Source organism: Notothenia rossii (assembly GCF_949606895.1).
Source record: "Notothenia rossii genome assembly, chromosome: 9".
In the NCBI taxonomy this organism is placed as follows: domain Eukaryota; kingdom Metazoa; phylum Chordata; class Actinopteri; order Perciformes; family Nototheniidae; genus Notothenia; species Notothenia rossii.
In genome coordinates this window covers 24,232,058-24,257,290 of record NC_136907.1, presented here as the reverse complement: position 1 = coordinate 24,257,290, position 25,233 = coordinate 24,232,058, and the positions used below count along the sequence as shown (strand labels likewise).

At 38.8% G+C, this 25,233-nt stretch overlaps 2 protein-coding genes across 2 annotated transcripts in view; one reads left to right on the top strand and one right to left on the bottom strand.

Moving 5' to 3' along the window:
- Positions 1 to 314: 314 nt before the first annotated feature.
- Positions 315 to 3,194, bottom strand: LOC307020694 (uncharacterized protein). Its single transcript, XM_079652218.1, has 3 exons — positions 2,093 to 3,194; positions 1,698 to 1,980; positions 315 to 1,597 (listed from the first exon to the last, which is right to left on the bottom strand). The coding sequence occupies exons 1-3, from the start codon at positions 2,464 to 2,466 to the stop codon at positions 944 to 946; spliced, it is 1,311 nt and encodes a 436-aa protein (XP_079508344.1). The 5' UTR covers positions 2,467 to 3,194; the 3' UTR covers positions 315 to 943.
- Positions 3,195 to 24,481: 21,287 nt separating this feature from the next.
- The window catches only part of gabrb4 (gamma-aminobutyric acid type A receptor subunit beta4), a 73,853-nt gene continuing 73,101 nt past the window's right edge, over positions 24,482 to 25,233 (top strand). Inside the window, exon 1 of the mRNA XM_079647569.1 lies at positions 24,482 to 25,073. Coding sequence (XP_079503695.1) covers positions 24,994 to 25,073 — 80 coding nt within the window. The 5' untranslated portion in view covers positions 24,482 to 24,993. The remainder of the gene's footprint in view (positions 25,074 to 25,233) is intronic.

The following is a 25,233-nucleotide window of genomic DNA, read 5'->3' as shown; positions in this document are numbered from 1 at the left end:
ACACACACACCTTCTTTCCCCTAGAGTGGACTCCGCAGCTGTTCCTGTTGGGAGTCTGCTTGATTTGGATAGGGCTAGAACAAAGTCTACACGATTGTAGGGAAATGTGTTGCCCTGAGGAAGATGAGTAGTGAAAACAAACCTCTGATATTGAACAACATAATAATAATAATTGGAGATAATTGGAGATATCAGAGAAAAGTTTTTGCAGTACTGTTTTTGACTATATGTTACAAGTAACCCAATGAGGTGCCCTTAAGCAAGGCATTTGACCCTGTTTGGCTTTACAGTTTTTCTCAATCGCTAAACCCACTTTTTAGAATCTAAATTCATTTCTTCAAAACAAGAGCATAGCCATCTAAACAGAAACACACTTGCCATAACTCTGAATATCTTTTGCAAAATGCACTTACATGACCAAAACTGAAAATACTGGTCACAAAAAAGAATAAGTCGATCGAAACAGAACAAATTGTCCTCTAATGAGACAAATGTGTTTTCATAACTGAAACTCCGGTCACCATAATAACCCATTCTACCATAACAATATACATTTCTTGCAAAGTGCTCTAAGGCACTCAAAACTAAAAATACCCCTTCCAAAACCAGATACCTTCTCCAAAAACAAACATTTGTCAGCTCATGAGAAGACTATTTGAACAGTCATTACTAAGTGGCACACTAAATACTGACTACAATCATCAATACACAAACCTCAAGCTATCGATATTGGAAACTGAACGGAAAACTGACAAGTTGGGAGAAACAAACTTACATATAGGAAAAACAGAGTCTTACTGTAACTATGCCATTGTTTTTATTTTCTCATTTTCAGAAGAGCACCGTAACAGAAACAAAAGACGAATAGCAATACACTGGAAAAAAATAACATGGGTAAATGATGTAAATCAGCAGTAAAGCAGAGAATGAGATCTATATAACTTTACTGATCTGCTCTTTGGCGTCTGTCTGGCCACATAGCCTCATCTACGTCACAGCGTATGTCTTCCCTTGCAAGGCAGCGTGGGAAATATCTCCTTGCGTGTCGACACCACCCTTGACAGGATTCCGCAGAGATGTCCCGACAGCCAGCATTCATTGCGTCCAAAAGGGGCATTCTGTCATGAGGATGATGGTCATAAACCTTCCATCTCCAGGCAGAGAAGAACTCCTCAATGGGGTTTAGAAATGGGGAGTATGGAGGGAGGAACTCCATGGCCATGTGTGGATGAGCCTCAAACCATGCCCTCACGTCACGAGAGTGGTGGAATGCCACATTGTCCCATATGACCACGTGAACCGACCTCACTTGATCCCTCTCTTCTGGTGGCACAAGTCCGTCATACAGGACATCCAGGAAGGCAAGGACACGTTGCGTGTTATATGCTCCCATTAAAGGGATGTGAGCAAGGACGCCTTGTGTCGAGATAGCCGCACACAATGTTATGTTTCCTCCCCTTTGGCCTGGAACAAAGACTGTCGCTCTTTGCCCAATAAGGTTCCTCCCACGTCTCCTCACTTTGGAGAGGTTGAAGCCTGCTTCATCCACATATACAAAAACATGTGGTAATGCATTGCCTTCCAGCTCCATCATTCGCTAAAGAAAATGAAACAAACAGAGGACCGTTTTACATTACTGTAAGCAGTCAGACATACTAAAAATATAGGCAAGCCATCAGTGTGATTGAGGTCCTTACCTGTACATACCGGTGCCTTAACTCCTTCACACGGTCAGAGTTGCGTTCAAAAGGAACCTTATAGATCTGTTTCATTCTGAGGTGGTGCCTCTTTAACACCCGGTCAATGGTTGCAACACTTATAGACTGAATGTTACTGAAGACATCCTGGTCTGCAATTATTCTGGCCTGAATCTCCCTTAAGCGGATTTCATTGTTGGCCACAACCATATCAACAATGGCAGACTCTTGTTCTGGAGTAAAGGCCTTTCGTCTGCCACCAGAGCGGGGTGCTCTTTCAGTTCTATCAATAAATATTTGAGAATGTTATGTACTGTAATATAAAAACAGTGATCGAAACCTACATCAAAATAGAAATGCATGAAGTGCTGTAAAAAAGGGTTACAGTAGCTTACCTATTTTCGTGCCTGAAGATCCTAATAATGGATGCCACTGTTGATCTCGGTATATTGGGCTGAACCCTTTGGCCAGCCTCACTGAGGGACATGCCATGGTTTATGACGTGGTCCACAATAGTTGCACGGGTGTTGTCCGAAACTACTGTTCGCATTGGTCCCCTTTCAACTCTTCCACCACGCATACGTACAGCCCTCCCTCTTCCTCTCTGAACATGAGGGTTCCCTCTTCCTCTCTGAACATCAGCTCTCCCTCTTCCTCTCTGAACATCAGCTCTCCCTCTTCCTCTCTGAACATCAGCCCTCCCTCTTCCTCGCTGAACAACAGGGTTCCTTCTTCCTCTCAGAGCTCCTCTACCTACTCGATCAGCCATTTTGTTTACACAAACATCTTACTGAAGTGAGGGAGGTCTTTTATAGGATTCTCACTAATTACAATTACTATAGGAAATTCATTGATGTCAGCTGTGAGCAATTCATTTACATGGAAGTGAAGTACTCAATTCACCCCAATACAAAAAAAACATTTCTCAATGTGCAAAAAGGAAAAGACCACAATTACTGACTGTAAAAATGTTGTATCAGCTATAGCTAATCCTCCCCATATGAACATCTCAAAGACCTATGCAAGTCATATCAACACTATTATAGCTTTACCGGCACCATTTAAAAAAATATTTTAAGTACAGTCATGCAAATTCTATCATGTAAATGTTTTCAATGTAACATCATTACTGTAAGGTATACAGTACATTCCATGGAGTTACCTTTTTCAATGGGCTGATTGACTGATAACAAGTGTTAATATTTTGCACATCAAGTGTCAATTAGTGTAGCTATGGTCTAAGTTTATGAGGAAGTGTTATCCACTGTGAGAAGATTATTTGTTGTTTTGTAGACATGAGTTACACAACAGATTTTTGATCTTTGTGTAGAGAATTGTAACTTCAGTTAGAGAATTGTGTGATCTGTTTTGCAAAACACTGCTTAGCATCTGCATTTTGTGTGATATCAATGAGAAATGGTATACTGTTGTAGAGAAATGGTTTTCTGTTTCGATGGCTGTGCTGTTGGTTTGATGAAAGGAATTTTGATTCTAAATAGTGGGTTTAGCGATTGAGAAAAACTGTAATGACAATCCCTGATGCCTTATGTTTAGATCACAGCTGTACTTGTGGGCTCCTTTATGACTGTATGAAACTGGGCATTTAAAACAAAAAAATGTTTTGAATTATGCCAACAAAGCTCAATAATAGATCTACAAAATTGTTAATTTATGAAGTAAAACTGCAGACAGAAAAGTTCTAACCCAACTAATAATATAATATAATATATATAATATAATATTTGTAGTTTTATTCTCTCATTCAAGCTACAGGTGCAGATTGTGTGCTCAGTCTTGGGGTTGCTTTTGGTGGGATTGATTCTAGCATTTGGGAGAAAAACAATTGTTCACCTGCACTGGTAGCTTCTTTGACACTTATAGTATTGTACTATGTGCAATATATTTTTGTTTCTTTGCAGATGATACTCCACTGTATCTTTCTGAAACGGTTCACAAAATGTAGGTTATCAAGTAAAACAAATATTGCATTTGTTTGTATGTTTGGTAGTGAATCTATCTTATTGTGAGTTGGCTTCTTGGAAGACAACTGTAATAATGAATTTTTATTGTTTTTATACTGCATGTCCTATCTGCACTACTTTCCTAGCTTTTTTCAACCTTTTCAATATTAGATCAGTCAAGTCCCTTTTCCGCAACAACAACTGTATTTATTTCTATACATTTAAATGAATACTTTAAATATATAAATACACAACATTCTAATTTGGAATTGTAATCACTTTCTATTTGGCCCTACTGCTCGTGAGATTTCAAAGTGGTGAAAACAGCACCATGCATTGCTCTGCATCAACTGACTTCGGTTAAGCAGTGCTACACTGCACATAATGGGAGTAAAAGCTATAGTTAGCATGCCTCACAGACAAATGGCATGTCCCAATTACATAATATACAGTACTAATTCAAAGCATATCTTTATTAGGCACTGGTTATGATAAATACATATAAATAAAGTAAACTGAAACAGCTTCATGTTATCTACCATGTTTTGTCATTTTATTTAATGTGTGTTTTATACTCAATGGTAAAACAGTACACAACGATGACCACTATAGACCTTGTATATGGGATTTGTTCTAGACCAATGGTTTAATTGATAGTTTTATAAACTGGCTTATTGCTAGCATGACAAGGCACATTATAACATTGATTTTATTTAATCAAACCCTAATAAATATGTTACTGTAGGTTTAAAATCATGTTATATAACTAATCAGTATTTACATCGTTCTATAAATTATGATAATTATTATTATTTCGTCTTTACTGACATATATAGGTGAAGTATTAAAGGAAAATAAGGGACATATTTAACATCCAGCCTCCCCTCGTCCAGTGTATCCCCTTATTGATCTCATCACAATCAGGGAGGCCAATGAGGCGTGAACAGAGCAGGGCTTTCTGATTGCGACTGAAACAACACTGACCAGAGGTCATTTCATACTTCTGTTACATATTATGAAAAACATACAATGTTTGACTTAACCTCAAATACAATATGAGAAAAAAAAAAAGTTATTTGTTTCAGGATAAATATAGAAAAAAATAACTCTTATAGTACCGTTCTCAGCCTGACAAAACTAAATGTATCTGCAATTTCAAAGTAATGCCTTAATTACATTAGCCAGGGTGATAGCTGCAGAGCGACAACATCCCATTCATTATCTATGCAGACAAGCAGAGAGGGAAGAGGGCAAGAAATCTTTACAAAAATGTCAACAACTGAATTGAAAGTGGCAATATGCCACTACAGCTATGCATATGTTGGTGTCAAACACGAGAGCTCTTGGCATAGTTAGCATGGGGCCAAATGGGCAGGCAATGCTGGCCTCAGTTGTTTCACTGCCATTTCTATCATCCACTTATGCCAGGGTAGATGAAGTGGTGGATCTGCATATGTGGATTGTGATTTGATGAGCCAGAAGATGTGCTTTAGTGGACAAGAGAAAGGGACCTGTATAGTGAATAGATCTATGCTAGTGGCTCCAGTCACCTCCCTGCTTCTCGGATCTCAGTTGGAGAGGGTACCTGGTTGTAAATTCATTACTTGTGAGATATGAGCGGCCATCAGCGAGTCAATATGATGGGTTAAAATGCGTGTCCTTGCATTTTTGTTAATTTGCGCTCGGCTGCATTCATTGCCAGTACACGTCCAGATCTGTTGGCCAGGTAACAGGCCACTACTTGTGAAGATGTGTTTAAGCAAGAGAGACAGTTAGACACTTTCAAATTATTCATTTGGAGTGCACTGTGCTCCATTGACCAAGGCCATTCACTTACATTCCCTCAGACACAGTGTCACAGTGTGTGAAGGAGGCACCTGCTGTCACCACTACATCTGAGATCAAAAGAGTTTAGCTAAATGCGTGTATTTGTTTGAATATAAGTATTCAAAAATGCAGACGTTTTAGCACTTAAATATCAGCAATGTATTTCTGCCACGAAACCTTTCTGATCTCCTGTTTCATCAGCATGAGGGATTGCCTCTTTGAAAGTGACTCGTGTGCCATTCCTGCTGCTGATGCTATCAAATGGCAGATTGTAGTACATCGCAGCGGTCTACTACCTGTCTGATTTAAGATAGTGGTGTGCAGGACGTCAGAAATGGCTATTGCTGATAGCTGATGCAATTTATACTCATAGATAGATTACAAGATGATGGGTCTGGGTCTTGGGGCAGATTCACCTTCCTACCTGATCATAAAGGTGTCATGGTGGCTACTTCACTGCACAGTCCTCAATATGAAGATGTTTTTCAGAAGGGCTCATATGCATTTGAGTTTGTGTCAAATAATGATTTATTTGGTGATTTTGTTTAGACTAATTTCAGAGTTAATATTAAACTTGTCAATACAACTTATTGTACGGTGTTTAATGATCGGAAAACATATTGTAAAGCATTGGTAACCATTTAACCTGTGAGGTCAAATGGTTTGCTCGTGGCTGAAAGTAAAAAGAAATCCAATAAATAGAATAAATGTCTGTAAGATTAACATGGTATTTCACACCATTTACAGTTATCACAATGGACAATACATTTGTGGAGTTTGACAGCCAAGTAAGTTCTTATAGCCATTCAGTTAAAGAGGCATGATGCAATGCATGTTGGGGTTTTCCCTTGACTGTATTGTGTTATATAGATTTTTGTGCATGTAAAAATGAGCCTGGAAATTAGCATTAAATGTCCATTTATTTGATAATCTGGACGGTGGCTCTCAGCTTGTCATATTTCTTATGGTACCTAATTGGATGAATATATATATCTTGACTCTACTGCAAACCAAATGATGGTGGATATTGTGAGTCATTATATATTATTATAACAGATGATCTATTACAGTATTGGCCTTCTGCAATAGTGGCCCACCGCTGTCTGTGCCACCCCCTCAATGAAAGTTATTAAATTAGACAGATGGTTAACGGTTCTTGATTGCAATGACCATTCAGGGCTTGGTGTTCCTCTCCTTTGACCGACCTTTGGTACAGGTCAGACAGTAACATAAAGTACAATAGCTAGTCTAGAGTGTGCACATTGTTCTGGTTTGTGTGTGGGCGCAGTCATTTATCTGTCCAGATGAATGGCCGGGGAGATACAAAGGCCTTCCTCAGAACTGTGGGTGCAGACATTTGGCCTTTGGAAGCCAAATGGTTAGCCTGCCTGGTTTTACTTGTGATTGAGAGGGGAAATGTTGGTATCTTCTGGTCATCGGTAAAGGTACAGCAATGAAGACTGGCCACTAGAAAACATGGTTGTGCTCCAGACTGAGATGTGGCCTATAGCTTCAGAATAAATAAAAAAAAGCGTTTAGCTTATGTGAAGATATGAATATTCAGTTTTTTCTAATGTATACTGTACAGCTAGATTCAGATCTCTTGTCATTTTGGCAGAAACCTGTAGATATGTCAACACATTCTCCAAGTAGAATAATTACACCAGTGGTCATTTACATTATGTAACACTTATTACATAACTGGCATTTTACTCTAGAAAAAAGGCAAAGTTTACATCCTTTGTATCTCTTACAGTCCGGTTCACAACAATGACACTCCTGTATTTTACTCACTTATCTTTATACTCCAATACATCAAAATAACACCATTTGAAATACAACAGAAGAAGAAAAAAGGCAACGTTTGCTTGTGACACCCAAAATTGATAGGGTTGCATTCGTCTAGTTGCACTTTTTGCATTTAAATTGAATAATGTTTGTAAATTAATTTGAATGACATCGGCATAAGAACTCAAAGAACAATGAAGAAATTGTTTTAGTGTTTTTGGCTTACATAGTGTACTGTTTGTTTAGTAGTCTACTCACTGTGTAATTTGTAATTTAGCACTTAATATTAAATAAAGGAAATCCACAAAATAATGTAGAATGTCGTGAAGCAAAGGACACTGCAGAGGCAGCCCTTTTTTTTCAGAATGCTTCCGCCCAGCTATAGAAATAGGTTTATTGTATTCACACCAAAAGAAATATAAGTCATCAATTTAACTGAAATTTCATTTCAGTAGAACATTGTCATTGTTTTATTTGAATTCTTCTTTAGGAAATGCATTGTTGTTGAAAAGTCAAATGTAGGATTTTCTAACACATGTACATATATGAAAGAAGGGTTGGTGATAATACAGAGGCTCAAGGTCAGCACACAACCGGAGCTGATCCAAAAGCGAATATCAGGCTAAATAATGTCTGCAATAAATAACATCTCCACATTACTGTAAAGGGCTAATAAGTAAGATTGTACTGCCTCGTCGCACAAAATGACCATAATATATCTGCGGTGGGTTGATGGGATTATTGATCAATACAAGTGAATCAACACAACTCACCAGGTGCCCAGATTTCCTCTACAATTTCTAGTTTAGGCTTGCTGTCCATTGGAATCTCAAGAGATGTCCTCCTTTCTACGAATTTCTATTTGCACCTGGTTCAAGATTGAGGATGTTTTAAGCAACATACCGCCATCTCATTTTATTTTCAAAACTGAAATAGTGCCTTTGTGTTACTTAATAATTATATTTATTTTGCAACTCATTCCCAGGTGGCTCAAGTGTTTGGGAAATAATTGAGAATTCTGAATGTGACTTCATGTCAGGCACAGCCTGTAATCGTTATTGTGTAGGTTTGGTTGATGGAGACTTGTGACCGGAGGACACTTGTGAAAAACCCCTGCTTGCTAAAATACAGTCACAACAACTTCTATAACTGTGTGAACCATTATTTCCTAATGCAATCTGTGTAGGGTGTTAAGGGCCAGTCTGACATCTGAGGTGCTAAATGCTTAACCATTAGAGGTTGCTTAAAGGATGAGCATGAATTTGATAGGTGAACTTCCTCTTTAATTAAGATGAATAAAGAACCTCTGTTTCTTACTAGTTCTGTTCATTTAAATAAAATGTATCCATTAATTAATGGAGTCAGTGAGACAGACTCCAGTCACAAATTTGATGTCAAAATTTTAAAAAGACTTGCAATTCGACTTGTACCTCTACTTGGACTTCAACACGTATGACTTCATGGAATTGAGCCTTTTGACTGAATATATTTAGTACCTTCCCCCAGCACAAAGATTAAAATGTTTTTTGAAAAAAGTGTGCCACGAATGAATGAATATTCCTGAATTTTCTTAGAAAAAAACAGCCAGACGTCACTGTTATCGACTCCCAACAAAAAATTGACTTATTGGAAAGCATATCAAGTGACATGAGAGAACCTTAAAATAGCTTTTGCAAACACAAATTATTTGTTGGTCAACAAAAAAATAAAATCGGTAGGCCTATACAAAATCTACAGGTCCAAAATAGCATTAAATGTGTAAAATAACACATGACTTCCTAAGACTCTAAACTCAAAGTTTGGGACTTGAGTCCTGAGTAGCAAAACAAATTCAGTCCTACCTCTGGTCCTAAATAGAAATGTGACAGGGTGTCAGCTCAGGAAAAAACTGTGTCATTGAGAATGGAGGGCCCGCCGGACGTATAATGTGTTTTTAACTTTGGAAGACAATCAGGGTGACGACGGGACATTAAGAAGTCACTGCACTGACCAAGAAATAGTCCCGCACAAACCCCATGTCCATTCTTTATGCTAAGCTAAGCTAACCAGCTGCTGTCTGAAGCATCATATTTGTCGTAGAGGCTTTATAATGTTATAGAACTAACTCTCATCAAGAAAGCAAAAAATCCTATATCCCAAAATGTCGGAGTTTTCTCTAAAGGCGAGACACGGCCTTTTTTTCTTTCAGGCTTTTGGAAGGAAAACGTACGAAATACACATTTAAGTGTTTATTTGACAATAGTTTGTCTATTTGCGTCAGTAGATTTCTCCTAAATTCACCAAAAGTTAGCTTTCTAACGTAACATAAAGTACCGCGACCGCTGTGTGCACCATGTCAACATAGATATCGTTGGAAAGCTCTGTCTCTCCTGCACAATCTCATTGGATCCAAATATGGTCATTTCCTTTGTATCAGCGACCAATCGGGAAAGCACAAAGGGGTCTTAAACCAAGAAATGAAATCTCATTGGCTGGTGTCAATTTCAGACAACGTGATTCGTTCAGATGCGTCACGTGGTGTGCTAAAACACTTCCTGGTTAGCTTTCCGCTAGAAATTGAAATCTCAAAATGGCAAAAGAACGGCGAAAAAAAAGTTTACAGAGAAGACGACAACAATTATCCCTTGCACGAAGCAAGATTATACAAAAAACAAATGACCCCGAACATGAAATACCTTCACGGAGTGCGTCGAGGCGCAAGCTGTCATCCAGAGAACAGGAGGGCTTAGCTAGCGCCTCGCTGCAATCTTTAAAGTCCATGTAATGTCCAAAATAAATTTTATTCTGTGTTAATAAATCGCTTCATCACTTTCCACTGTTTCATTTGACATATCAACATCAATGATTCTTTCCATAAATACCCCCCAAATAACATGAAATGTGTGCCACTTTCCCGTGTTATTCCGCTCCGGTAGCGAAAAGCTTGCCAGCCATTAACCCAGCTGTGTGACGTCACACGTGGCAAACACCAGCCTCGTCTGGATTGTTTGTTTTGTATCCTTCCGCTATTTTCGCTCAACATATGTGTAACCGGACCTCGCTAAACTTTTTTTATCTAACAATTCATGATGGGGAAGCGATGTGTAGTTGTGAGCTGTGAATGTTTCCTGATTGCTATAAACATTGATCATGGGTGCTGGAAGATTGTGCACAAAACTCGGGTCAGAATTAAGTTACTACAGGTGTTATGCCAGCTTGAGCTAAATGTCACCAGAGTACAGTGAACTTGCCTAGTGACTGAAATATATAAAAGTTGAAGTGAAATAAGTAAGGCCAAAAATGAATTACGTCTGAATATCTTTATTATTTTTACCACTTTTAATTATTTGTGGGCTCGCACATATACCAAAAAGACTAATGTACACTGCAATAAAGATAAAAATGTTACAAGTGAAAAATTAACAAAAGAACCCTTTTTTATTTATCAAACAGTAAATTAATACAATCTTACAAATTTGTGATTTGGAAAATGTTGTTATATTTACATGTTTTTTTGGAAAAATAATATTGTAAATGATGTACTTTGTAAATTATTTACATCATGCGAAACCATTTTAACCAGTTCAGCTGCATGACTTATGTCAAATTACAGATTTGGCCATTGAAATCCCTGATAGCGGCCTCCCGGTTCAGGGTAAGTCTTCCGTATCTCGGTTACTGCACATGCAGGCAGCGGGACTCTGATTTTTGGGCCGAGTACACCCCAGCACCAACGTACAAACTGTCGATAAGCTGTATATCGATGCTTCCTAATGAAAAAAAAGTATACAGATTATAAATATATTTGGAGAAAAATAAAATGTTATGTAGTACTATTATGTAGCAATGGTTACAAATTGGCTTACATGATATTTGTATTTTACTTGTACAAAATAAATATGAGGTTATACATGACTGCTTGACAGAATCATAGACCTCTTATATATTTCCTCACCTGTGTAGTTGTTTCTTTTCCCAAGCATACATTGAACTTGCATACACAGAAAAAATAAAAGCCAAGCTGTTTTTGACTGCTTGAAAGAGTTTAATGGTATCTTTAAAAGTGTACCATATCTGTAGCGACTAAAAGTATTATATGAAAGCAAAGCTGCAATAGGCAGTTGGGTCAATCAATATTTACTTACTGGTGTAGTGGGCCATCAACTGCTATGTGTTGTTGTTTGTATTGAAGATACGCTATTTTCAGTGTCCAAACACTGAGACAGCCTTCTCTAAAGCCTGGGTGGCTAATAATGCACCTTGGTTTCTCGTCGGTGTCTTCTATCTGGCAGAGTCCTGCACGGGTCTGATTTTCAAGACCCGCTCCCGCCCCGCACCCGTGACGTGCAGTACCGAACCCGCCCCGCTACCCGCACATATTGCCAATTAGTTCCGCAACCCGACCCGACCCGCCGGCACATGATCCGCAACCCGACCCGAACCCGCATATAAGCAGTGACAACGTGCAATTATTAACACACGCAGTTGCATATTTGGCTCAAAAAGCCTGGGATGTTGTTTATTTTCTCCATCTAGGATGACACCAAAAGCCTCCCAGACGTTGGATTTCGCTCTTGAGGAAGAGTTATTGAAAATGCTGTATTCTCCGCTAGAGAGCTTCACCTCAGCCATTCAGAATGTGGTGCGCTCAGCAGCAGATAGATGCACTGCAGAGGTTATGATTATGCTCGGTACCGCGGAGGAGAGGTCTGAGGATTTAAACATTAAACTAAATTATTATTGTTTAAATATATTTATTATGCAACACCCGCAACCGGAACCGCATCATCTTTGTTTTACCCAGAAGCGAACCCGGAAAAAAGCGTTTGAAAAAATACCACCTGCAAATCACCTTTTTTGCGGGTCACCCGTCGGGTACCCGCGGATACCTGACCCGATGCAGGACTCTGCTATCTGGTCAGTAGGTTGCAAACTGTCTATTTGTTCCATCACCTGCCAGATCTCTCTGCAGCAAACACATTCATCTGCAGTGGGCATGCTTTCACAGCATTGACATGTACACCTGAATATTGTACATAACATTAAAAAACAAAACAATATCTGCCGGACGTGTGAGGAACAGATGACAAATTAAGATCGACATTTAGTGCAGGTCAAATTAAATAAAACAGAATTTACCATTCAGTATTGCCGACTCGAGTCTCGCCGGCTGCGGAATCCGCTTCTCTTTCACAAGTTTCTGCCTCGTTGTTCGATTGCTGGGCAGGAGGCTCGTACTTATAAGGCAAGATGCCTTGAAGTGAAAGGCTAGCTGGTTCACTCTCTACTTCTGTAACTGAATCCAGATAACCCACCGAATCTGAGCTTGAATGATCGCTGTCGCTGTCGCTGTCTGAAGTTATCGCGTTGCTTGCCATTTGGACTGATTTGATCAAAATGGCAATGTTTGCCACGTGTGACGTCACCGCTCGTTCGGGAGTGATCGGGGGCGTACTCGGCAAACTTCGGAACCAACATCGGTTTTTAACGTATATGTCATTTAATTATGACGAAACTTTAAACATTTTTATTTATTTTCATTCTGGTGATATCTAAACTACATGTTAAAAAACACCTGTGTTAGATGCATTACATGGCCTTTAAAGGTCGTTTTCTCCAAATGAGTTTTTTTCCTACTCTGAGTTCGAAATTTCAACTTCAGTAGCACGTAGACACACCAAACCTTCCAGTTATATTCTTATCAATATTATGAAGGCTTTTACAGAAGGGTTTGTTCATATATCATTCATAGCCTTAATTATACAACATTGTATATCTAAAAACATGGCAAAAATTGATATTTTAGGGCTGTTGACAGTATTTTCTGATTTATGGAGTGATAAAAAGAGATATCCAAAATCCCTTCTGTAAAAGCCTTAGATACTAATATGACTACAAAATGAAACAAGAATTTTGAACCTGGCTTTATCCAAAGTTCAGATTTCGATTCCTGAAATGTGTTAAAATATGCACATATTTGATGACATAATGAGTAATTTGCATATTTAAACATGATATTTCAGAAAACTTGTAATACAAAAGACAATTGCCTTATTGTAAGTAATTAACTGGAGAAATTTCTAGCTGATACCTTTAAGTTAAAAAAATTACCGTATTCACCTGGGGTGTCTCGCCTTAGACTTTCCTTGATTAAAGTGTGTACCTTTTTTAAATACCCTAATATGTGTTATCAAATTGGGTGTAACTTCGTGATTGCTTTGTGTAGCTGTGATACGCTGTCAGCACGGTTAGGCACAATGTTTACGTCATTGACTTTTACATTTTACGTGTCATTGATAATTAAACTAAAATAATAAAAAAAATGCCTAAGAAATGGACCTTTAATGTTTTACCTGTGTGTCACCATTAAGCCTGACATGTAATGTCTAGCTATAAAAAATGATAGTGTCCATCCATGGCTCATTTAGCAAATAAGATAATATCTCTTCACGTACCTGCCTGACAGTCACAGAGCCTCCCACAAATTTTCTATATGACTTACTTCTCTATGCTTATGTGATAAGCCTTGATAGTCACCTAATCTTGTAACTTCTTGGCAGCTGTGAGCTATCTCATCAATTACAAAATCCCAGCGGAGGATTAATTCCCAAAAGGAATAAGTAAAATATTATTATCCAATTACGATCTGCTTACAGCTGTGTAATTATACTTGACCACTGTTCTTCCTGCTGTGTGATGAGGGGATTGCTGAAGTCCATCTCTTTTTAATTAACCTGCATGCATGTGGCCCTGAAAATTCACAGAATGGGCTGATGCATTGGTGTTAACTCCAATTATCAATCAATCCAATTCAAGCCAAAACATGTAACATTTACCAACCACTAACAGATGGTTGATCTCTTAAAATAGAGTTTTTTCGTGAACAATTGAAGTGATTTAATTCATCTTTGCCTTTTTTGGGATTGTTATTTTAACAAGAAACACATGAAAAGAAACATCACACTCTAAAAGTAGTTTTTTGCATATTTATCTTTTTCAAAAGAATCTTAAAACAAATCAAAAATGGCCCCACATCTTAAAATAGCTAATGTGAAAATAACAGAATTAACTGATCCTTTATTATTTAAGAGAGCCTGCTCCTCCTACAGCTGCACTACTGTACATTACGTTGCTATATTGCTTTTAACATGAAGCATGAAGGAAGTTGTTGTTGTCATTAAATATGGTGTATGTACCTGATAAAAGTGGAACATTCACTCTACATCCAGCCTAATGGACAGGACACATGCTGATGGAATGTGGTCCATTGGGAGAATTCCCCTCGCTTGTTTCTGATTGGAGCAGAAGAAAAACCACCCTGTATGAATGAGAACCTTTTAGGCCAAAATGCCACATACATTTCTGCAAGTCACAATAAGAAACAGCTTATCCGTGTTTTTAATGTTTCTGCTAGTCCCTGTTTATTCATCTTTTTTTATTTTTGTTTGTTTACTCACACTCCACACTCCATGCTTGCTCCAACAGTCCCTTGCATCACTATTCTAACCCCTCTCTATGGACTTAAAAGCTTTTTCAATGCATCTCAAAATATTTATGAATCTAAATACAGTTATTTTGCTTCAGCAACTGAGTGCAAGTGAATGCTGCAGCAGAAACCGACCTATAGAGCCATATTTGCAGACTCAAGCATAAGAGTCCATTTGGCCAGTGCGAGAGACTATTGACTCTCTATCGGAGGATGGCTAATGGCACTGAGAGAACATGTTTTTTGCGTGGAAATGGATTAGGTCATCCCAGCGGCTCATAGTGCACTGTGCCACCTACTCTGCAAACAGGGGCAGGATTGTAAAATCTCGAGGGACAAATCATTATTGCATGTACATGAGTGTATGTGTATGTGTGTGTGTGTGCAGCCATGCATGGTTGTGTGTATTTGTACATTTTTTGTATGTGAAAGCGTAATAAGCATCACAGCCCTCAATCTATTCCTTCTTCCCGGCTCAACCGCCAGGCACATCGCCTTAGGTCTGTTTCATATTGTGAATTAATTATTCTCTGCTGGAATTGTGTTAGAGCTTGTGTCTGTGTGTGCATGTGTGTGTTTGAGTGACTGTGTGTGTACTTTGTTATTGCAAAATAAATGACAGAGCATAGTATTATTTCCCATGTAGCACATCCAGACCTCACATGTTTGAATGCATTACCTCCTTTTGCAAATGCTTCTCCAATGCCAATCACATTCTTTTGAATTTGAAAGATGGAGAGGAAGAGAAAAAGGGAGGAGTATTGGGGGTGAGGGTGTAAGGTGGCTACTCCTCACTCTTTGTGGCGCCGTGCTTGTTAATAAGGAAAAAAAAAATCTTAAATGCAGCTATGTGCACTGGAAAGCCTCTGCTTGCTGAATTTTAAAATACCTTTGGCACCATTGTTTTTTTTTCCTCCTGTGTGTATACAAGCTGCAAGCAGTCACGCAGCTGTTTCCATGGCAATATCTATCTGTGTGAGGAATTCATTAACCCTTTCTCGTAGGAGTTCCGTGTAGAAACCCCACGTAGAATACAGATAGGAAAAGAGGAACGGAGGCTACACGGGGCTATTCTTTCACAAAATGCTACTATTTATGAAATGCTCAATATTTTGGGCGTGTAGTGGTTGAATCCATGTTTTCTCTGGGAGTTGACATTCATTGTTCCCGTTTTCTGGAGACAACTTAAGGCTGTTTCATTAGGCTTTGACATTCGAATTTTTTAGGGAAACTTAAATGAGGACACTTTGAATGCAAATAAGGGAATCACACGCCAGAGGAGCAAAAATAATGACCATGTAGCCTCTACATTTCAGCCAATGGCATGCTGAGATCCACCTAGCTGAAAGACAGTGTTGTATAAAAGATACATGGAGTACAAAGAGGAATCTATGACATAAACATGTGGACAGCATGTACTTATTCGCACATGCAAAGAAAAACAAGGATACTTAGACATGCACTCACTCTCAAGAGGGAGAGAGCGGTAACACTGTCACAGACTAAAGACTTGCTGGACGACACGCAACACAGACGTGCTGTTTTCATATTGATAAACCATTGAGAAGATTAACCTCATGCCAGACCTTTACAAACACTTAATTAATTATTTTTGATTGTATCAATAAAAGGCCACGAGGGTCTGTTTAAATATGCACCACCCCAAATGTTCTATAAATGAAGAGAGTTGCAAAGGGACATGAGTGAGGTACGGGACAGAATTGCAGATTCTTATTAGTGTTTGTCCTCCATCAATAGCTATTTAGCATCAAGTGTTGTGCCGCGCCCATGCTAATTTTGGAGCCGGCGAGCCATGTGCACTCCTTCTGTGTGGAGGACGGATGAGTGTTTCAGGTCAGTTAGTGGAGTAATGCTTAGGTTTCTCTCTTAAGGGTGAACAGGTGTGTTAAGCTGCAGGACACACATGTCATTTCACAACATAAAAATACTTATTTTACAGCAGGTTTTTTGACACATCTTGCCTTTTTCTAGTCTGATTAGTATTATTCAGACCCCCTGAGGACAGAACGCGTCATCATTATTGATCTTCTTGAAATATGTATTACATTTTCCCTGCCTTTCTTCAAGGGCCATGACTTCCTTGTTTATGGTCGATCAGGATCATGTTAATTAATTTTCAATTATGTTGGAACATTGCTGTGAGCCATCCAACATAAGAATTGAACAATCAAGCATGAAACCGAGTGGTAAATATTATAGCTGAATGTCTTTCATTTTTACAGCCATGTTTAATAATCGGAGGTCATAAATCATAAACAGGATTTCCATCTGCCACCCTGTGGTGTGTATATACTACAAAATGGTCAATAGAGGATATTATTCATGTGATGCATCATTCTGGCTTGTTTACATCATTGTTTTTTTTCCTGCAGAGATGGACAAAGCGGAAGCATTAGCATGCATTTCCCTTCTCTCTCTATCTATACGGTTTGAGTATAAACAGCGCTCGTCACAAGTATTTGGAACATTGTGGTGCAGTTCAGCCTCAACGAGCAACACACTGCACTTTGATTGGGCTTTCTGCGGTATCATAGCAACAATTGCCTGGTAGCCTGCTTGGAGGTAGTGCTTCAGAGCCGTGTGTTTTCAAAGCCTCCAATCTCATCACTGCGGTCAATGAATGGCGTGATGTACATTGAAGTTGAGGGATAATTTTCTCAGAGCTTGTCAGGAGCACCGTTACACAGCGGGGGGGTGAGCTCTCGCAGTGTATGATAGCATGCTGAACAGTGGATAATCATGGAGTTTAGTACCCCCGTACATATTAAAGCTGATTCAGCTGCTGTTAAATGCCTATTTATAGAACCTGGCACGGTTCTTGGATGGATCACACATTTTAGCTTGACTTTACACGAAGTTCATTTGGTCATGAGGGTCAGCTCAGGTCTCAATTTGTAAGCGTTTAGCTTGTGTGTGGCCAGGGGAATCATGAAAACACCTGTGGATCCTAGAACCTGCTGGCAAAGAGTGTCTCAATGGATACTTATTTACTTAATCTTTTTTTGGTGGCAACTTCTCTGAAGCAAAGACTTTTACCTTAACACCTCATCGCTGAATCTGAAAAGGCAATTATTTTCTGGAAGCCCCCGACGTACCTTCCTTAAAGTTAAACCATTTTGGTGGTTAAACATAACAGATGTAAACACGCGTGTTGTGTTTATGTTCTAAGCATGTTGGGGGCTCATGACAGCATCTTCCTGCCGAGTTTTGTTGTCCACTTCATTTACTGTGACATCACCTCTGAAAAACGATTGGCCATTTTTCGAACCCATGGCTATATAAGGGTAATACACACAGAATAAGAATATGTTTGATTTTAAGCGCAGTGGATAAATAATGAAAGCTTTATATTAAATGTGTCTGATTATTAGGTCTGTTTATCTTTTAAATGTCACTTCTAAATACAGGAATGTAATCAAGGCAGGCTAGTCAAACCAAAGTCTGGACATAGGACTGTCCATCTATTCCATTTGAGTCAAGTCTTGGCAACACAATGCTAAAAAGACACAGGTCATCGAGTTCAGACCTAAATCAGGGCAATACTGCAGTCTCTGTGTCTCCAGGGAGGATTCCTGCTCTGTTTTCACAAACCAGGATGAGAAAGTGTTGAAACAGACTTTATTTAACCAGTAAAGGAGAGCTCTTTCACAGTGAGGTTGACCAAACATGAACTTGAGCCCCCATTGAACCTCGTAGTTACAGCCTGCTTTGCCTTAAATTAAACTTAACTTCTGCATGAGAAGCCCTGATTGTGTTCTCTAATCAAAGGGAGTACACAAAGTCCCTCAGCACATTAACGTTAAGTGAACTCTCATTAAGTCAGCCCCTTTTATAAAACGCATACATCCACTCGTGTCACAGACTCCAGGAGAAGTTGCGCTAGGAAAGAGGGAAACCTGTTAAAAAATGTCTAAACACATGGGTTAAATATATGGTGTGTTGGGGTGTTTGACAGGTATGAACAGTAGGAAGAACAGGGAGTGACTGGAAGGCACCAATGCATTAACCATGTGATACTATTTATATCATAGGAGCAAGGGTGACCCAGTAACTCACATGTGTTATGCAACATATGAATGGAGCAGAAAAGAGCATGTGAGATACACATCTCTGGGGCTTGGGTCTCCTTGTCATAGATGTCAAATAAAGATAATTGCAATAATCAGGGAGTTATTTTGAAGTTAATGGCGGGAAACACAGACTGAACATTCACAGATATAGGGGGATCCAACATGGTGCCACACAGGTTCTAACTCCATATTGGACTCCATTACTGTACTGTACTGACACTGCTCTTCTCTTATCTATAACATGGGATGGACTCTCTTCAAAGAATACATTTATGGATTAGTCAGCACACAATTACCGTTGCCTTGGCACCTATGCATTAATTACATATTACTTGTTAGACACTTTTATCCAAAGCGACTTACATACTCAATACTGTGGACAATCCCCACAGGAGCAATTTTGGGGTGTAGTGTCTCAGGGACACAACGACATGCTGACTGCAGTGGGGTTTGAACCTGTGACCCCCTAATCCCAACACCAAGGCTCTACCCACTGCGCCACATGCCTCCCTTAATAAAATGATAAAAAAATCAGAGTACGTCAATCTATTTTTTTTCTTAAATTGCCTGGTGAATAATTTGCATTTAAATCACTAAATCCCATTCTGAAAACCAATCTAAGATAAGATAAGATAAGATGGTACTTTATTGATCCCAATTTGGGAAATTGTTTTTGTTGCAGCATCATAAAAGACAAGGCATTTTACAATAAAACAAAACTACAAATCAACAAGAATAGAAAGAAAAGAAAAGAAAATAGAAAATATACATGTTGAAATAGAAAATATACATGTAGATATTATATATGCAAATATATATATTCAAAAATATATGACATATGAAATATGGAATATTAAATATTGAACAGATTATATATGTGTAAAATGTACAGCAAGGTTTTATTACAAGAGAAACTATGGAGCAGAGATTTCTCTTCCAGCCAGAGGTGATTTATTGTACAGAGTTATTGCAGTGGGCAGGAATGTGTTCCTGTATCGGTCCTTGTGACAGCTTCAAAGGGGTCCAGCTTGATGCCGATGACAGACCCAGCTTTCCTGATCAGTTTATTGATCCTGCTGGTGTCACCGGCTCTTATGCTGCCCCCCCCCCCCCCCCCCCCCCCCCAGCAGACCGCAGCAAAGAAGAGTGCACTGGCCACAAAAGACTGGAAGAAGATCTCCAGCATCTTGCTGCACACGTGGAAGGATCTCAGCTTCCTCAGAAAATAGAGTCGGCTCATCCCCTTCTTGTACACAGCGTCAGTGTTGATCCTCCAGTTCAGTCAGTTGTCTAAGTGCACTCCCAGGTACTTGTAGTCCTCCACAACAGCCACATCCTCTCCTAGAATGCACAGGGGCAGAGGAGATGTCCTCTTTCTCCTGAAATCAATGACCATCTCTCTGGTCTTGGCCACATTCAGAAGCAGATGATTTCCTCCAGTCCACTCTACAAAATCACTCTGTCCTCCCGTCCATCCCTTATACACTCTACCACTGCAGAGTCATCCAAAAACTTCTGCAGGTGGCATGACTCTGAGTTGTATTGGAAGTCAGAGGTGTATAAGGTGAAAAGGAAAGGAGACAGCACAGTCCCCTGTGGGGCTCCTATACTACCAACCACCACATCAGACATACTAGTTAAGTATCTACCCCCGGATTCAAAGGTGAAAGCCCATTGATTTACTAGGTTTAGTTATAAATTAGTATTTCCCTCCATATTGTGTACAAGAAATATATAATATATTCTTCACTTTCGTTACCTTAGAAAAATAGGGCATTTGTGCCTTGTAAAAAGATTAGGAAAAATGAGGTTCCCGACTTGAAAAATTCCCATGAAAACCACCTCAAGTTGGAACATCTCAGGAACAAATATCAATGTGTTGAAAGCTTGCAATTAAATACAAATCACATCTTGTTTGTACTGTCCATGGTGTCTTTACATTTCATCTTCAAACTAACTTCAACTCTGAAAATGGGACCGTCAAAAAGCACCTGAATGCACATGCATGCCATTAATGTTTGGTCTGGAACCTCCTCTTGTCTTATGAAAAATGTAAAACTCTCCCCCATAATTTCTCAACTCAAACCTAATTTAAAGTATAATATGATAATGCGACCATCATATTTGGATACCAACAAGGAATTACCACTCACCAGAATTATGGTAAACGCAACAAAGGGTGTTTCTTGTTGACCAATCATTTTGGAGCTGCTCAATTCATATTTTTCTATTCAGTCACAGTTTTTTATTTTCTTATAATAGTGACTGAATTAGAGAACGGGATGAAGGTTGGGGCAATGTGGTTGCTAAGGGGCTTGAACTCTGTAATATTTTCAATTAACCCATCAGCAGAACAGGTTGTGTGCTGTGAAAGATCATAATATATTTTATTTGTTTGATAATATAATACTTTATTATTAATATAACTTTATTGTAAGGCAGGATACAGTGAAGGCTGCTGTTTATAGTTAAAAAAAAAAAGGACTCAATCTTTAGAGTGATAATATTAAATCCCTGGTTAAAGGTTCACCCTATTCTCAAACTCACAATTATTGCTACTGGCACCTTTAAAATAATGTGATTATTGACCCACTTTGTGTTCCACTGAGCCCCCCCCACATTAAATCCTATAAGAAAAGAACAAATATTAATCTGATGAATAGAAAAAAAAGACCCTGCCTTGCTCTCCTTAACATTTCAGACCCCCCCCCCCCCTTTGACGCTTTTTTAATGTGAGGATTTTAAGTAGTTCATTCAGTATTGCAAATATTCTGTAAGGATTTGAAATGGTGTCCTTGGTGGTTATAGACAATAAAACTTAATTAAACCAACAAGGATACTGCTCTCTGAAGAACCCTTTTACCTTTTGCTACACAGAAAGCTCATACTTCTAACCGGCGTGGTCGTAACCAATCAGATTTTAACTTTAGACTCACACTAAAAGTAGGAAGAGGACCAATCAGCAAATGTTTTTTAGGTCGCAGGCAAAGCATTATGAGCAAGTATTCTCTTAAGAACTCAAGATTCACTAATTCACTTTCTACATAATCTTACACTGATAAGAAATATGTTGGCCTGGATCTACTATTAAACTAATTTGAAATAAAGGTAGAAGGTAGCATATCTTTTGGCATCATGGGCCCAATTACAGAAACAAACCATGTTCAATCTTAAATTATGATTATTTGGGAGGTTTTACAGAAGAAAATACTAATTTAAAGAATATTATCTGATTTTAATGTATCCTTACCAGTACAGGAAATCCTAAACACTGAACTCAACTTTAACAGCACATTAACTTTTCTGTGCGATACCAGCAACATTGGCACATTTCTCTAATCTCGTAGAGCTAAACTGAGCTGTTGTTTGCGTACTGAAACTTACACTTCAAGACAAAATAAGTCAAAGATGTTTGTAACAGAAAGAGAAATCCAAAGATATACTTTTTGGGAAACTTTTGTGTTGTGTTTTGAGCTTCTCCCAGTGCTTATATTGTATTTGCAGCATTTCGTTTATGAAGCACTTTTAGTAAACACTGCACGTGTTTTGTCAAGTTAGTGAATGTTTTATAAATGCTGCACATGTGTTTTGGCATATCTGTGTGTTTATATTTGCATTATTTTTGAGAGTGCAGTGCATTTATCCTAATGTGAGTGTTTTTGGCTGTTGTAGCGTGTTTTCTCCTGTTGGCCACCGTACATTCTATATACAAAATTCTCAATGTCTTGTGGGATGAACCAATTCAGGTTAACTTCACAATTTGATAAATTCATATTAAGATAAATCCTATTATATTGTTAGTGTCACATTCCATTGTTATACATTTATTTTCTTCTTTAGCAAATATTTTTTTTGTTTAGTTTTATATCAAACAATCATCCGTTATGTGAAAGTTCAGCTGTGACATAACTTATGTCACAGCTGAACTTTCACACTCAATTTACTGATATCATTTATAATACTTTGCAATAGATTTACAACCATCAAACAATAAAAGCTTGCAGGCATTACAATTATTTCCTGTGATGCAACAAGTATGAACTGTAAAAGTCTGTCTCGCATATCATGTCATGCTTATAGTTCACCCTTCAGTGCCCGGTCATGGTCAGCACTAGTGTGCACTTTGAGGTAATGTACGTAAATTAAATGCCATCTCTTTTTCTTTTTTGTATACTGCATTATGTCAGTCTAATGATCGTGGGGTTAAATGCCATTCTAAGACATATCTCTTCCAAAGCTGGATCACAAAGCCAAAATACAAATGTATATTCTTCTACTTGTTTTGTATACAAGTTGACATTCATATATGGGTGACATCACCAGGAAAACTCAATTGTCATTTTTCCATATTTTCTGATTCAATACCTTTTACATGTTAGAGAAAAAAAGATTTTTGTTCTCATGTATCCGGGTGCCATCAAAGAATATTTTAAAGCTAAAATAACCTGTTGTGTAACTACGAACAAATCTCAGACTTTAGACTGATTGACTCTGCTTTTTCATCACAGTGTCCCTGACAGTGGTGTTAATTAGGATGATAATGAGAAATAGGACAATGATGATGAAGCAAAAGCAGTGATATCCCTGGCACGCAACATTTCTTTTACATGTATTATTGTTACCCCCCTCCCTCTCCTCCTATCCTATCATCATAACAGAAATGGCTCCATGGTACATCAGTTGCTGTCTGCTTTTGTCCCACTGACACCCCAGTGGTGACAGCATTGGGTCTACTCCTTTAAATGAGCCTTTGCGCATAGCCTTCGAATCACCACAACTGCATCAGTGCTGGATGGGTTGCTTAGCAACTGGACAGCACAGAGATCCCTGAAGAAAACCTCCTCCTCTGTATAAAACACCAAGCTTGTATGATTCTTGCATTGTGTGTTTCCAGTAAGCATGTTTATGTTACAAAAAACAAACAAAGAAACGGCTGGTTTGTTCTAAGGAATTAAATAAGTAAAACAAAAATATTGCGCGTATTCATGATGTGTAATGATAGAGGTGCGTGTCTCTCTCAGGGCGCATGGTTTCCAACATTGTACAAAAGTGGAAGAAATGAATTAAAAGACTCAGTCCTAACACCCTTATGTGTTTTAGAGAGAATAGACAGCGCATGAACAGTTTGTCGCTAAGGAATTCACCTTAGGTGTCCCCCTTTACTCCCCCGGTAGGACATCATTTTAATTTCAACAACAACAACAAAAATCGAAAGGAGACAAGCTTTCCTCATCATGTCTCTCCGGACTGTTGAATGTCTGTCATGTGTGCGCTGTTTGGAGGAGAAGCGGAGCGGACCGCGTTAACGTGTTGAAACGCCATTTAACGTTGGGCAGCGCCAGCGGAGGCAAGTGGACTTTTTCAAAAAGCTTTTGCATCTTTGATATGAAATCTGACGCTGTGATACATGCATCGGCGTATAAGGGGCCATCCATATTTCTCGGCATCTAATTTTTTTTCCACTAGAGGAGTAATATAGCCTTCTCTGACGTCTGCATCAGATATTACCCAGTGCTTTTCAATGTGCATTTTCCCCTCAGTGACTTTGCGCTGATGTACATCATCAGCAGCAGCAGCAACGGGGGAGAGAGAGAGAAAAAAAAAAAGGAATGAAGATTTCATTTTTCTTTTTTTTAAACCCACCGCTCCCCTTCAGACGACCAGCGTTTCCAGCTCAAACAAATATCTTTTAACAACATCACGTTGTGGAATAGTCTGGCGCCGGAGCATCGCTGGAACCATGCCTCTTCTGCAGATTTGGACTGGGAAATTTCATCCACCAATTTGATCATCGGGAGGCTGCTGCTCAGTCATTCATGCCAGTGTTTGTTTTTTTAAGAGGAAGAATACTTGTCATCACTTTTAAAAGTATTGTGTATGCTGTTTTTTAAGCAAGATGTCTGATCTTCTGGTGTTGGTCGAGGGGCTCTGTGACCTGCACGGATTTCCATAGCCGGGGAAAACAGCGGGGGCCAATTACGAGATTTTTTTTAAATCAAGAACCCTATTTTAATGAAGACATCGCATGCGTAGATGTAGGGTAGATTATTCGACATTTAAAAAAAAGACAATTATCTTTTAATTGCCAATTTTTACTTTGTGCATTTTCTGGAGGACCACTGGACTGGTTGGATTATAGAAACTATATATAAGGATTTGTGGAGATGTTGGGTCGTCAAGAAGATAAAATATGTGGAATTTTCTCTGCTCTGGCGGCTTTGTCCTTCTTCTGCTTTGTTCAAAGGTAAGAAAAACGTCGTTTGAGAAAAAAATATTAAACAAAGCTTTCACACCAACAGATGTCATTACCGGTCAATAAAAGGCTGAGATGTGGCAAATCGCATTAACGGGGTACCCACTCAGGCCTACTTATTAGGGGCACTGCTGCCGATATATGCCCTATT